Here is a 15281-nt window from a genome sequence, read left to right as displayed (position 1 = left end):
GACAAACACGCGAATTAAATTTTAGACCACACACAAAAAGTAATTCCAGGACTTATAACAGCACTGAAGATCTGGTTTTTGTTTATATATATATGGTGGTGGCTTGAACATACTTGCAGAAGCTCGTTTACATGCCGGACTTCATCAAGATTCCACCAGTGTTGCTTGCAGGCAGAAATGCCTTTTTTTTCCAAAATGAAGGAGGACACATCGTGATAGAAGCCGAGAACGGCTACGGTTTACAACACGCAGCAGAGACTCTTTTTCTGAAAGGAAAAAGAGGGGCGCACGTCGTGATAGAAATCTAGAACACCTATGGTTTATAACAATCATACGGAGACCGCGACGACAGTGCAACAATCAAGCAAATGAGCATTTATCATCAAGCAAATGAAGTCACATTAGGGATTACTTACTTGCTGTGGTTTTCCTGGATCTGCCCCTGGCTTACTATTAGCATCAGCGTTTGCTGCTGGCTCGGTTTTGCCACCAGTTTTCTTCTCGTCTCTTGCCTTGTTAAAGATCACAGTAAACCCCTCGGCTGATGCTGGATCGTTGACATCCCATTCACCGAATTTCGGCAATGGCCGACCCTTGTTTTCGTCCTAGGCAGAAAGAGAAGTAAAATGCTCTCTCATTAACATCCTCATAACAAAACAAAAAATTAGAATGTGTCTAAGGTTCCCCAAGCAGCCAATAGCTACAATATACTCAATCATACATCATACCAAGTTGGTCAATAGTTGCTAGTCCTACAAGTTCTCCAAATAAGCATACAGATCGATTCCTGGCTCGGACCAAAACAATTTTTCCACATTCAACAAAGAAGAAATCCTACACCAAAAAAGGTTCTTAAACTCGAAAAGCTGGTAGAAGGAATTAGATTATACTATAGACCACTCTTCAATGTTTACCACTAGGATATGAACCTTATCTGAACCCCTAAGTGCCATTATAAAGGCATTTGCATAACTTCAGCTTCAGCTTGAAACAAATTTCCTTCCATTTTAACAACTGAAAAATTAATCAACATGCTTTACAACATTGACAACAAAACAAAGTGAATTCAGCTGAGCTGGTTAAATCAGTGGGCCTAAATAGACAATGCAGTTTAAATCTATGTTAGTCGGATCTCAGACACAAGTCAAACACAGAAACTCGAGAAAAGATAAAGTTCTAAAAGCTTGTTATTGGTCACTTACAAAAAGCATACCAAAAGGAAACTGGTCACAATTTACACTAAAACTCTAACAAAAGCTAATTTCAAGCTTTCGTTTAAGAACCTCAATCCCATATTAATAGGTAAGTACAATGCAAAATCCATTCAAAGATAACTCTCAACCATTTGACATTAAACGCTCGCACACCTATCATTCATGATGCTCGACCCTGAAACATCAAAGAATAACAATAATTCATTTACCACTGAGATCACTCGGTTCGTGCAAGGGATTTGTTAGATGCATGTTTAGTAGTGAAATTGGAATTTCTAATATAATTTCAGTCTTGATAAATTCATGTACAAGTACTTTTATAAGTATATATTGAATCATAACTATTCATCAACAATGTATACATACCACATATCAAACGAAATACAAATCTAAATTTCCAGATCAGCGACCTGACTCTAAATGTGTTATCAAGAACCCTATCATGATCCCCAAAACAGGCCAAAACAAATCACCCATTAGCTTAATGCATTCCATTTTAATTCGATATAAATCTATTTTCTCCCCCTTTTCAAAGTAGCAATCGGGTATAATTACCTCAAATTATATACAATCTACAAGTTAAACAACAACAACAACAAAAGTTCAAAAGGAATCCCCAGAGAAACAAAACTAGATCGAAGAATGATTCTTTTTTTAAGGGAAAATACAAACAAACAAAAAAATCACGAATCAAGAACCCAACAGAGATATGAATCAAAACAAACCAAAGATTAATCCATCTAAAATGAAAGAAATCAAATCAAATCAACATACCGACATGAATGCTGAAGAGAGAGAGAGAGAGAGAGAGTTAAAGAATTTTTGGGAGGAAATAGGAGAGCTTTAGAGCTTTAGTTTTGGCAGTTAATGGGAAGGGATTGGTGGAAGAAGCTATGACAAAGCTATGCATTCCCTGGAAAAAAGGTTGAACTATTCATTTCATTTTATCGGATCTAATTTATTTTTTATTAATTTTTATTTTAATTTATTTATTAAAAACATTAATACAAACATAATTTTAATAATTAAATAAATTAGTGGATCAAGTCTCATCTTAATCGATAATTTTGTTATTATAACGTATAAACATGTAGATTTTAGCACCACCCGAGCTATATCAGCGATAAAATAATTGTTGTTCATTGAGGTATTAAGCTCGAACACCATAGATGTCGGGTGTGAACTTTTAATATCAAAAGGTTGAGAGTTATATTTAAACAGATAATATCTTATATTTATAATAATTACTACCGTCAATAGTTAAAATCTAGAAATTAAAGAATGAAAATACAAAATTTTAATACTTTATTCTAAATATTTGAGAATATAAATTTTCTTATTTTTTCATTCACATCGACTATTAAACTAAATTTAGTTTTTCTTCTACAAAATAACGGATATACAATGGCTCCTCTGGAGATATATGACTACAATACGTCATGAAATACGCTTAAATTATTTGACAACTTTTAAAAGACGTCGAGATTATAAAATATTTTTAAAAAATATATCGTTCAAATTATAATTTTATTATTTTATGAACATACATACAACTTAAAAGAAACTGTTAAATGAGTCATTCGTCTTTTCAAAATTATCGAGTGATTCAAATATTTTCAGTAAAACAATATAGCAATGATTCTATATAAAATCTTTTTCTCAACATTTTATATGTCATAATTTTATTTTCTAAAGTATTATTCGGATAATTTTACAACAAATATTGAGTCAGGTAATTATCCTAAATAAATTTTGGGTAAATCATGATTTTAGTATTTAAACTATTAGTTTTTATCTATTTTAGTACCTAAACTTTTTTTTAAACATACCTAAAGTTTAGTTTTTATTTTATTTTAGTAGATTTGTTCAAAATTTAACGTTAAATTTTGAAAAAAATGAAAGTTTAGGTACTAAAATGGACCAAAAATAATAGTTTAGATACTAAAAGCGTTAAGTTATTAACTGTAGAAACTAAAATGAAACAAAAACTAAATATTAGGAATGATTTTGAAAAACTTGAAACTTTAGGTAAAAAACGGAAGAAACTGATAGTTTAGGTGATAAATACGTAGTTTATCCATAAATTTTAAACAATTAAAAAAACAACTGGTTTTTCCAAAACATCACCGTTGCCTTGTCGAACCACAACGAAGAAATACCAAAAACATGTTTTCTTCATTCCCAAGCTCCCACAAGGGCAGTTATTCTCATACAACAACCTCGTCACTTCCCTGGTAGTTAAGTCTTTAATAATCCATAAACAAAAACCCCAAGAAAAGGGTGAATCTATAGAGCTTTTTTTTCTTCGAAGAAATCAATTTTTTATACAAAAAGTGAGAGAAAAAAGATGCAAGCTTGGTTCTCAGGGGACAGCAGTATGGGTAAGGAACAGGGAAAAGAAGGATCTTCGCTTTTAGCAGATTGGAATTCATATGCAGCTTCGAGAGAATCAGACGAAGGCACTGCGTTTGGGTTCGATCTCGAGTCTGCTATGATGTCTGCCAATGATACCGTCACTGGTACTTTCAATGTGTAAGCCATCGTTCCTCTCTTCTTGATCTGGGTAATTTGAATGAAGCTTCGATTTTTAGCTTGTTTTTACGGTTGAGTATGGGATTTGATTGAACATTTTGTTTGTGGGATTTGCCGGTTGATTCGATTTTGCTGATTGGTGTTGGGTATTTGATTTTATGGGAATTAGGGCTTATTTTCAATGTGCATTGCTATTGTTGAATTTTACTAAAATTGATTGTAGAATTATGGTTTTTTGTTGGTTCACTGTCAATTTTAGGATTTAGAATGTGAATGTCATTCAATATCTGGGTCTGTTAGACTTTTGATTTTGTAATAGTCACCTCTTTGCATGATAGATGTGTGTAAATGAATTTGTATTATATAATACACACACATGTTTCTAAGATGCTCTGCTAAAAAGGTGATTTGATTTAGTATAGAAGGATTGAAGAAGGGTAGAGGAGGGCATAAGATCACATCGGTTAAGAAGAAATAATTTGGTATTTTTTGATCTTGGTTCGAGATTCCAAGCTAGATCGGGGTTTAGTAAAATTGAATCTTCTTGTACTTCTGATTGGCTAGCTATACTTGGTTCTCGTCTTCCCCAATTATACCACTAATACATATTGAAATACCCTATAGTGGTGGAAGAGCAGTTTCTGTGGATCTTTGAACAAAAACTCATGCAAAGTTGTTTTTCTCCCATTAAAAGTTCAACAAAAATGGATAGGTACAAGTCCTAAGATTATGTTTTTATCCTGTTGATTCATATTTGGTTTGGTTCTTGGTGCTCCAGTGTTTCAAAGGGGGTGAGAGATATTCCAGGGAACTTCCAATCTGCCACGAGTAGTGTTCCTTCGGGAAAAGCACTTGTCTATTTTGGTTTATTTCTGGCGAGTGGGATCTTCTTCGTTTTCATCGCTTTTACCATGTTTCTTCCAGTCATGGTGATCATGCCACAGAAATTTGCTATCTGCTTTACTCTTGGATGTGGCTTTATCATCGGATCATTCTTTGCTTTTAGAGGCCCAAAGAATCAGTTAGCCCACATGTCATCAAAAGAGGTATTTATGCTATACTTTGATTCCCCCCCCCCCCTGTTTTCGTTAGCAATCTGATTGCTAGAAAAGTTAATAATCATCTAGTTCGATTTTGTGCATCTAATATGTTCTTCTGTTCTTTTCACACCATTGATGCAGAGGCTTCCTTTTACTCTAGTTTTCATTGGGAGTATGGTGGGTACCATCTATGTTTCCATGGCGCTTCACAGCTACATCCTTTCTGTTCTCTTTTCTGTGTTACAGGTATACTACACATGTCATTTTTGTTCGGTTATTTTATCTTAAACTTGTTAGGTTTATTCAATTATGAGCTGAGATATTTAGTGCCCGCATGATCATCCGGTTTTGATATCAATTTTCTCTTGCTGTTCCCGTGAAACTCGTAGGTCCTTGCACTTGCATACTATGCTATTTCTTACTTCCCTGGTGGATCTGCTGGGTTGAAATTTCTCACATCGACCCTTACCTCAACAGTTACTAGCTGTTTCGGCAGGTGAACTGGTCGCTTTTCACCTTTGTTTTTGCCTTGTATACTTGTCTTATGTCACTAAATGGTGTTAGTCCTTGTTTTATTGCTTCCAAGTTGTCAGCATTTTCTGATGAAGAACTGTAACAAATGTACTTTTACCTGCATCAAAATTTTCGGAACGGCCGAACTTAATCTATTAATAGGATGAATTCTCTATATCGTTTGGACTTGGGTGTGAATGTTGGAAACGGCTGTGGTTAGATTTTTCTTAAGTTTTTTTAAATGTATTTAGCGGATTTTTGAAGGTTATATTTTCAAGAAAAATGAAAGAGTCCGAACAACATAGGTCTGGAGTTCTTTTTCTTTTTGAAGATCATGACCTGAAACTGGTGAAGGGGTGAAAGATGAGCCTATGCCCTATGGTCTCTATTCATTAACGAGGCTCGCCTGCGTTCCATAGGCTCTGGTCGATCGATTTTGTACTGTTTTGTGTCGGATCTTCAAAGCAATTTGATACGGAAATTGCATCTGTCCATGTCCTCTGCACCTCAGCCTTCATTCTTTTGTGAACATGGCTTTAAGTCGCCCCCTATATCTCCATCGATGTCAATGTGGATCGGACTCTTTTTAGAAAGGAAAGAATTGTCTTTTCTATATACTTTCCCCGGTTCCGTTGCTACCGTGGTTTTAACGCAATCGATCGGATCATTTAGATATCCCTTCAACGCAACATAGATTGTAGAAAGGATCTCATATACTCAACAAAACAAGAAAGCCAGAATCATTCAGAAAATGCATTCTTATTCGAAGAGTACATAACCGCATAGCCAAGCTCACACTAACCCGTCAATTTGGGATGCAATTCTGGATTTTCCTTACGAGCCGGTGAGCTAGGCAGCTTGTAGTTGTTACAGTAAACTAGAAACAAGTTGGCAGTAGGTCTCTACCATGTGATCTTTCATCAACTCTGGCTAGATATCTGTAACATCCTTAACCCGCATTCATTTTCAAATAAAAGTTAATGATATCACATGTTTCTGCTTAACCGTTATTATTCGAAAGAGGGAAAATTTTTGTTTCTTTTAAAATTTCCTAATTTAACATTTATTATCTGACTATTTAACCGTTTAAAATCATGATGTAATATTTTAATTTCCAATTTACATCTGATCTCACTCAATATCTAGACAGTTTAATACTATTTCATAACATAATTTAAAATTGCCTAATTTAAAATTTAACTGATTTATCTTTATAACATAAAATTTTACAACACTCATACATAACCACATAGTATCTTATCATATTTTCACCTTTCCTTATTACATTTCTTATACTATATTATTTTCCATTTGAGCACGGTTTATGTACTTTTATTTTTCTAACACTATATATAAAAAATTTATATATAAAAATATCTATAACCAGACTTATTTTAAAACAAATTTCTTTTGGTTGTCTACCACCACACGACCACCCGTTGACAAAACTTTTATTATATCATCATCACTACATAGATATACATATCATTCATATGTCAATTCAAACCAATATAACTCAATGTCTATAAACAATTCTGTGCAATTTACATTATTTTTATAATTTTTTACTGTAAAATATAATAATTAAACTTGTATCGTTTCTTTTCCTATACTTACTCTTTTTTCCTGTAATAATCCTTTCACTGTACTATTCTTTTTCCTGTATCGTTCCTTTCACAGTATTGTTTCTTTTATTGTGATGATTTCTTTACTGTATAATTTCTTTTATTATATTATTTCTCTTACTATACTATACTTTTACTATTCTATATCTTTTATTTTTGTTTTATAGCCCAATGTATAATCATGAGAATACATGGCACGTGAGTCTATGCTTAAGTGTTCTATGCTATATGCAGTATGAATTGCCTCTAATTGTGTGGCACATTTGTGCCCTGTGTGCAGCAAAGTTGCCTGTAATCTATGACTGTATGATACATTTAGTGTCATGTGATTATACAGCAGGTTCACTGTATTATACTATATGCAACATTTATAGTTGCATGTGGTCTATAGTTGTATGTCACATTTAGTGCCCTATAATTGCACCGTAAGTGCATTGTGAATGTACAAGTACTGTAGAACACATCAACACTGTACTTATGATCCCCGAATACATAAATGTATACAATAACTATGTTGTACATGAATGTATCTCTGTATGTTCGATCAATAACACTCCACCTCGCGTACAACTGTCTCTCAAATCTTATACACTGGGCTGTTATTTGAAATCTTATATCATTCTTCCTATAAAAGTATTTATAGAAAGATTATCAAATTCATTTACTATTTTAATCATGTGTTCATACTTTAATTAATATAATAAATTCATAATTGTATAAATATTCTTAAAATATCATTAATGTATATTCAATACTAATTTCTTTTACTAAATCGAAAACTGATTTTAACTCTATCGAATTAACCTTCATAGTTCCTTGAATAATTTATTTCTCACAACAATTCTCCTAACCTTCCAACATTTCACATTTAGCCACCAATAAAATTTTCTTTCAATTATAATTTCAATATTTCAAAATATCCAAATCATTTCCTCAATATTCAATTTGAATCCATATCAATTATTTTCACATTATTTTCAATCTAATGCATTAACTTATATATAATTATCATTTTACCATCAACTTTCCTAAAACTTACGAACTGTACCTCTACTTTATACAACTTTCCATATTGATATAAATTCAATATGTCCTCTTAATTATAATTTTCAACATACAAATTTTCTAACCTTTACCTATTAATTCTTCAATTTCTCAAGTAATGTAAAAAGGTTCTTTTCAACTTAACAATAATTCAATTTTCCTTTCAAATACTTCTAATAAACATTTATTATTACTATTTACTTCAATCTCTCGTATCATCTTACACTAAATTTCTATTTTAATCCCATAATTTCTCCACCTTTTCAATTTGATCATTTGGCTTATACATATTTCTAAATGAGTCTCAAATAATACTTTAATATCAGAGTCACCATTCTATTATTTATTGCTCAAATACTTTAATTATTCATATTTATTCTTTAACCTTTAAGCTTACCATTTAAGCAATTTATATTTTTATTCTCAAACTTTAACAAACTAGTCCAAAATCAATATTTCAATATTAAATCAATATTTTAATATTTGATTCCAATATATTAATTATTTTTTTAATAACTATACAATTGTTATTTAAGTCTTCAATCTTTTTCCATTTTGCTATTTAACTCTTATACCATTACAACTTTCCAAATTCAATTCTAAATCCATTATACCATAATTTTAATCATATGATAAATTCTTTTTAAAAATTTCATCTCAACTTTTCTATTTTATTCAATATAATCCTTTTTGCTATCTAATACTAAATTTAGGCATCATAAAATAAATCCGAACATTCGAATAACATGTTTAATTTCTACTTATTAACTTATACCAATTTCCACTTCATACCCATAACTTATACAAATTTGTAATTTAGTCCTCCAACTTAACAATCTTACATATTTAACTTCAATTCAAGCTTTAATTAACATAACCAAAGCTTCCATCATTTAATTAAAACATATCACCTCAAAATTTACAAAAAAATCACTTAAGTCCATATATTTTTCGTGTTTATGATTTAATCCCCAAACTTTACTAATTTCCCAAAGTAATCCAATTTCATATTTTTAACATTAATTCAACATTCTAAAAATATAATTTCCAGTATAGTACTTTACCTATTAATTAATTACAATTTAATCCTCATATTTTACAAAGTATGCGAATTAGTCTTATTATTTTCATAATTTTAATGTTTAATCTCAATAAACATCCTAATGTCAAATTCATTATTCTAACATTCAATTTCAACATAAAACATCAACAATTAAAAATTCCACATGAATCCCCATATTTATCAATTTATACAATTAAGTCCCTATACTTTCAAAAATTTCCAAATTGGTCGTAATCATATTTTAAGCATGTAGAATCATTCACACATCTTTTCTAGACATTGTATAATTTTTCCACAATTTTTCTTTATCTTCTTCCCTTAGGCCTAATTGATTAAAGTGTATTAAGCTTGATTTTTAACTTGATTCAAGCATGATTTCATCTTTCTAACAACATTTCCATGTAATTTCAATCATTTCCATAGCAAAAACTAATCAAAATTTTCATTTCTTCAATCTTAACCATGACCGAATAGTGTATCAAAATTTCTAAGTAATTTTGATCATTATTTAAACTTGAAAACAACCTTATAACATTAATAGCACAAGCATATATCCATAAATAATCAAAATTCAATTTATTCACCATCCACTCTAGCAACAAAATTATTGATTCAAGCATGTAAATCATGTAATATTCATATCAAATGGTAGAGAATTTGATATAGATCATTTTTTTTATTTCACAACTTAATTCAAAAATCAAAGTAAAATGGACTAAAATGAAAAAAAAGAAAAAAACATACCTTATTTTTATATATGGTGCACGAAATTTATCGGGAGAAGAATGAGTTTTCTTGATTTTTTTTACAAAAATATCTATGTGCACTTGTTAAATTCTAATTAAAATTTATTTTAGTCCAAAAGTCATTTCTACTCTTAATGAATCTTGATATTTACCACTTTTTCCATGATTTCATCACAATTCTTACATCATCATATAAATATCAACATTTATCTTAGCCCTTGCATTTTTTCAAAATTTCAATTTATTCACTTAATTTCTACTATTCAGCTTTAACATGGAAAATCCACTTAATCCCACTATTCCATGTTAAATTATACTAAAATTAATATTTCAAACCCAATACTACCATTCTTCAAAATTTTGTAAGCTTTTGATTCAATCCGATTATCCGAATACTTTATCAAATTTTATCGCTTACTAGCTCTTTACATAAATTTCATATCAAAATGTGAATTGCATAAAGAATCTATTCCTAAAGATGAACTATTTATTTATAGAATAAAACTTTTTGGGAAAATTACCTCTTTGGTCATTGAATTTTTCTAAGTTTCTACTTTGGCCACTAATCTTTCAAAAATTACGTTTTACTCACTAATCAAATTTTTTTGCATATTACAACATCGGTCGTCTCAATCTTTCCCTGTGTCACACATAAAATTTTAAAAAAATTGAAAATTTATATCCGTGACGTGTTAGATAACTGCCAAATTTAACAGTCGTTATCGTCCAGACACATAAAAGTATAACATTGGAAATGTTAGGCATCTATTTTTAGCAAAAACAATTCTTAGGTAAATTATGCGTTTAGTACCTAAACTATCAATTTTGGTCCATTTTAGCACCTAAAATTAAAAAAAAATTCAAAATCATACCTAAAATTTAGTTTCTTAACATTAAGTTTTGAAAAAATGGAAATATAGTTTAGGTACTAAATGCGTTATCAAAGTTATAATTTAAGTATTAAGTATCTCTGTTTTAATTTGATGTATAATTTAAACACCTAAAAATGTATTAAGACAAGAAAGAAATTAGTTGTGAATTGTGAGAAGGGTCCAGCCTACCTTTTAAAGCAGAACAATATTTTAACAATCTCTTATAAACAACAAGCTTTACTAATCAGCACACAAAATTTGACCTAAATGGAGCCTTAAACCCATAATTAGGAAGAAGATATGTAGGGAACCCAAATCCTGGAATTAGGGAAAGCAATACTGTGATTTGACCTTTAAACATGGAACTTATGCAGTTACCAAACCTTTGTTTTTTATTAATTAATTGCATTCCAAACCCTTTCATTTCTATAACTATAATTATTGGCACCCAATGGGGTCCATTAACGAAAATCAATACTAGAAAATATGAAATTATACAATGTAATCAAAACAACCAAAATCAAGGACTAGTTGGTCTGGTGGGACGAGACATTGGATCCCTTAAACAAGGTTAGGGGCTTGAATCCTAACGATTGCGAGTGGAGTAAACTGGGTTGGGAGAATCACTTTTGTCTCTATAATACCCGATCCAGATTAGTCAATCAATAAATCAGATATTAGTGGTTATATAAGAAAAAATCAAAACGACCAAAACCAAAGGAGGAGAACTCTAATTCATGTCTTTTGATTTTATTAGGTAAAATGGTCACTTTTGCCTCTGTAGTAGATTCAATTTATCATTTTCATCTCTATCATATTTTCACATCAATTTAGCCTTCGAAGTTGCTCAATTGCACCAATGTTTTAAAAAATTACTATTGTTTAGGGTTTTAAGTTAGCATTTAGCATTTATGGTTTAGAGGTTATGGTTATGATTTAGGGTTTAAGGATGAGAATTTAGGGTTTTAAGTTAAGGTTAGGGTATAACATGATGGAATCAAACAACTTTAAGGGCTAAATTGATACAAAAATATGATATGGGCTTAAATGATAAATCATATCTACTACAGAAATAAAAGTTACTCTTCTACCCTATTATTAATTGGGCAATCCAACCTCACTCACCCATAAAATGTAAATTTAACGAGTGTATATAATAAATATTTAATGAATTAACGGTGAAATTCTTTAATTGTATAAATGAAATTAAAAATTATGTCGCGTCTTTAATTAATATTATAAAATATAAAAAATTTAAATAAATGAAATATGATTATATATAAAATGATAGTCAACAAATAAATAAAAGAGAGAGATTGATATTAGTTGATTGATGACCCTAAGGAATAAAGCCTAATATTTGGCATATAAAATTAATCTCAAACTTAGCTTTCACTGTAAAATATAAAAAGAAGAGTTACGGGAAAACAGGAAAATTATATATATAACTTAATATTTATTTATAATTTAAATTTAATTTTGGTGTTTAAAGAAATTTTCGTTAAAAATATGTATTTAATATTTTTTATGTTACACATTTAGGTGTTTACCGTTGTTTTTTTCATAAAATATTATTATTTTAAAAAAAGGAAAAATCAAAAATATAAAGCATCGTGTCATCCCTCTTCCTCTCATCCCCCACCTTCGACGACGATGAAGGGTTACCATCGGCTGGGTTTTTTTCCGGAGCAAGGTGAGGAACTCAATGGTGGAGATCGTGTAACGTATGGCCAGCTGTAGCAGTCGGAATCGTCGAAAAACAACAAACAATAACGTACGGCCCTTTGCGGTGCTTTTCACACCGATCGACATAGTTTCACAGTGAATGGGGATTGAGTTTTGGTCGAGAATGCAAGACGGTTCTGATGGTATCAACAGTGACGGTCACATATCAATGGTGTTCGATCGACAATGGAATTTTGGGGATTTTTTTTATTTAATTATAATATTAAATATTTTTTAATTTTATATGTGCGACACGTGTTGGATAACGTTAAACTTAACAGTTGTTACGGTATGACACCTAAAAAGTGTAACGTTGAAAACGTTAAGCAGCTATTTTTAGCGAAAAAATTTTTAGCACAAAAAATTAATTTGAGATATAATTTAGGCACCTAAAAATATAATAATTTTTTATATATATAAAATATACAAGGGGACATAGAAAAGATTTTGAAGCTTCATCAAATAAGTGGAACCTAAAAACTTAGGCAAACACCTAAGGTTTTAATGTTTTGTTTCTCATGATTAATTATTACAAGCAAACCTAAACCCCAAATAATGATTTAAGGCATTTTTTAGAAAATAAAGTGCCCCAAATATAAAGATGGGATAAAGTAACCTAAATGTCCCTTATATTTAATATTTATATCGATTTTAGATTTATTTTTAATATTAAATTTTAGTTTAGGGTTCAATTAAAGCATTAAACAATTAAATCATTAACAATCAAACGATGTGATAATTTAATGTTGACGTGATGCTGACGTATAAGCAATTTTTTATTTTATTTTAACTCATCGTATTTTTTATCAAGGTTAAAGATTTTAATCCATTTCCACTTGTAGTCGAAAATCTTATTCACCAATACCTTGTATGTCACCATAGATTTAATGAACTCGTCTCATCGTCCTCTACCATTTTATCGATTTATGTTTTTTCTAAAAACTATTTGAAGCTCAAGAAATTTAGCACAAAAATATATCATTTTAAAGTTAAGAGACTTCTTCAAATCTGAGAAACATTAAAACATCTAAACAATAAGAAACATTTCTTTGAGAAAACGAACAATATAATTCAAAATTAACCTTATTAAATAGTTGTTGGATGTGTAACCCCCTAAATCCAGCCTATGAGTTACAACTGAATCAGAGTGACCACATTGATCGCATATACGATCCACAAACAAAAATTATTAATAAGTCATTTCGGAAACATTTACCGAATACAAAATCAGAAATAAACCCATGCCACATATTAAGAATGTTGAGAAATAAATATTAAACCTCATACAATATATAACTGATACCACACCTCCGATAGACAAATTATTTCTATATTAGGTTAATTTGAAAAAGAAAGACAGAAACAGAGTGAACTATATAATCAATGTGTACTCTAGATTACATCAGGTAATATCAAAATGTAAAAAATTCAAACGTAAAATAATAAACAAAATAATAATCGAACAATGTTAAAATTCATATATTTTACTAGCAGAATGTCCCAATAGAAATTTAAAATCTCACATTTCATTCCGAATCATCAGAATATGTACATTATATTACAATGAGACATCCAAAATTGAATACCAAAATAAGAATAAGGATTTAGCCCCTGTAGAGGATCCCAACAGAAACAGAACGAAGATATAATCTCATACATATATCAAAACTGATAATTAATCCCATGCAGATGTCAAAATGGGGGAATAATCCCTTGCAGATGTCAGAAGGGGAAATTAATCCCATGTAGATGTAAGATCAGAACGGGGAATTAATCTTATACAGATGTCAGAATGGGGAATTAATCCCATGCAGATGTCAGAACGAGGAATTAATCCCTTGCAGATGTCAGAACGGGAAATTAATCCCATACAGATATCATAACGGGGACTAAGCCCATATAGAATTAGAAACACATCAACATGCAAATTAATGGTGATGTCAAATCATTAAGAAATTAGATATGTCGTGTATATATATAATCAAATCTCGAACATGTTTACAGATAGACATATAACATAACATAATAAATATATCGAATATGTCAAGGGGACACACCTTTAAAAGATAATCAATATCGGCTAGGCCTTACATTTCACACGATCAGTAATACTAGATCATGTGGATCAGGAACGCATATCTTGAGAAGAGTGAGCGGACTCGACTGAGTAAAACAGGAGTGATCAGGGTCTACTGGTGAGCAATCCGGAGACACGAAGACATATTTAGAAAATTAGACCTTAAATTGAGTTCAAAATCTCACAATTCACTTAACATAATTAGGACTTAAAACAGAAAATGATGCAGAACATGCCTTCAAGTTATAATTTGGCAAAACGAACTGCGAAAACGAACTCAGAACGTCAAAAAATGTCAAGATAGAGGTTTTAAAAAAAAATAAATAGTTATCGGAAAAGTCAAAGGTCAAAGTCAACCCCATTGGATCGTGTAGATCAAAGTCAACGGGTCGGGTCGATCAAAGTCAAAGGGTCAGGTTGATCAAAATTAACAAGTTAATACCAGTTCAGGGTTAAACAGTTTCAATCAAACCGGCATAACGAAGCCCACTCTCGTCCGGTGGCGCGTGAGACTTCATCCGATGGCTGAAAAAATACAGAAAAATTCTAGAAAATATTTTAAAGCACGAGTAGTCACTTACAATCATCAGTTTCCTAAAAAGATCGATGGAAAAAGGGTTTTTACAAAACCCAAATATTTAAACCTTTAGTGATTACAAACAACAATGGTGAACAAAAATCTAAGAACACCAGATGAACGGGGTCGATGAGACGAACACAATGGTATCGGAGGTGTCGCATACCACCACACGGTTAGCGGTGAATCAAAGAAAAACTAAAATGGGTAGATAGAGAGAAAAATGTTTCTGGTTTTCACGAACAGGGGAAAA

At 30.8% G+C, this 15281-nt stretch overlaps 2 protein-coding genes across 3 annotated transcripts in view; one reads left to right on the top strand and one right to left on the bottom strand.

Moving 5' to 3' along the window:
* Positions 1–15281, bottom strand: part of LOC120205306 — a 30652-nt gene continuing 15371 nt past the window's right edge. The window contains exons 8-9 of the mRNA XM_039205216.1: positions 417–593; positions 1–266 (exon numbers count right to left, since the gene is read on the bottom strand). The gene's annotated coding sequence lies outside the window, so the exon portion shown is untranslated. The remainder of the gene's footprint in view (positions 267–416; positions 594–15281) is intronic.
* Positions 3348–5429, top strand: LOC120205307 (protein transport protein SFT2-like). 2 transcript variants are annotated; one of them, XM_039205217.1, is made up of 4 exons: positions 3348–3746; positions 4525–4792; positions 4928–5032; positions 5176–5429. In XM_039205217.1, exons 1-4 carry the CDS (start codon positions 3562–3564, stop codon positions 5284–5286), a joined length of 669 nt encoding a protein of 222 aa, XP_039061148.1. In that variant the 5' UTR covers positions 3348–3561; the 3' UTR covers positions 5287–5429. The 2 variants fall into 2 exon arrangements, with proteins under 2 accessions (XP_039061148.1, XP_039061149.1); XM_039205218.1 differs by lacking the exon at positions 4928–5032.

This window comes from Hibiscus syriacus, unplaced genomic scaffold (assembly GCF_006381635.1).
Source record: "Hibiscus syriacus cultivar Baekdansim isolate YM2019G1 unplaced genomic scaffold, ASM638163v2 tig00012370_pilon, whole genome shotgun sequence".
NCBI classification, from domain to species: Eukaryota; Viridiplantae; Streptophyta; class Magnoliopsida; order Malvales; family Malvaceae; genus Hibiscus; species Hibiscus syriacus.
Note: the sequence above shows the minus strand (reverse complement) of the source record. Positions and strands in the feature narration are given on the sequence as shown.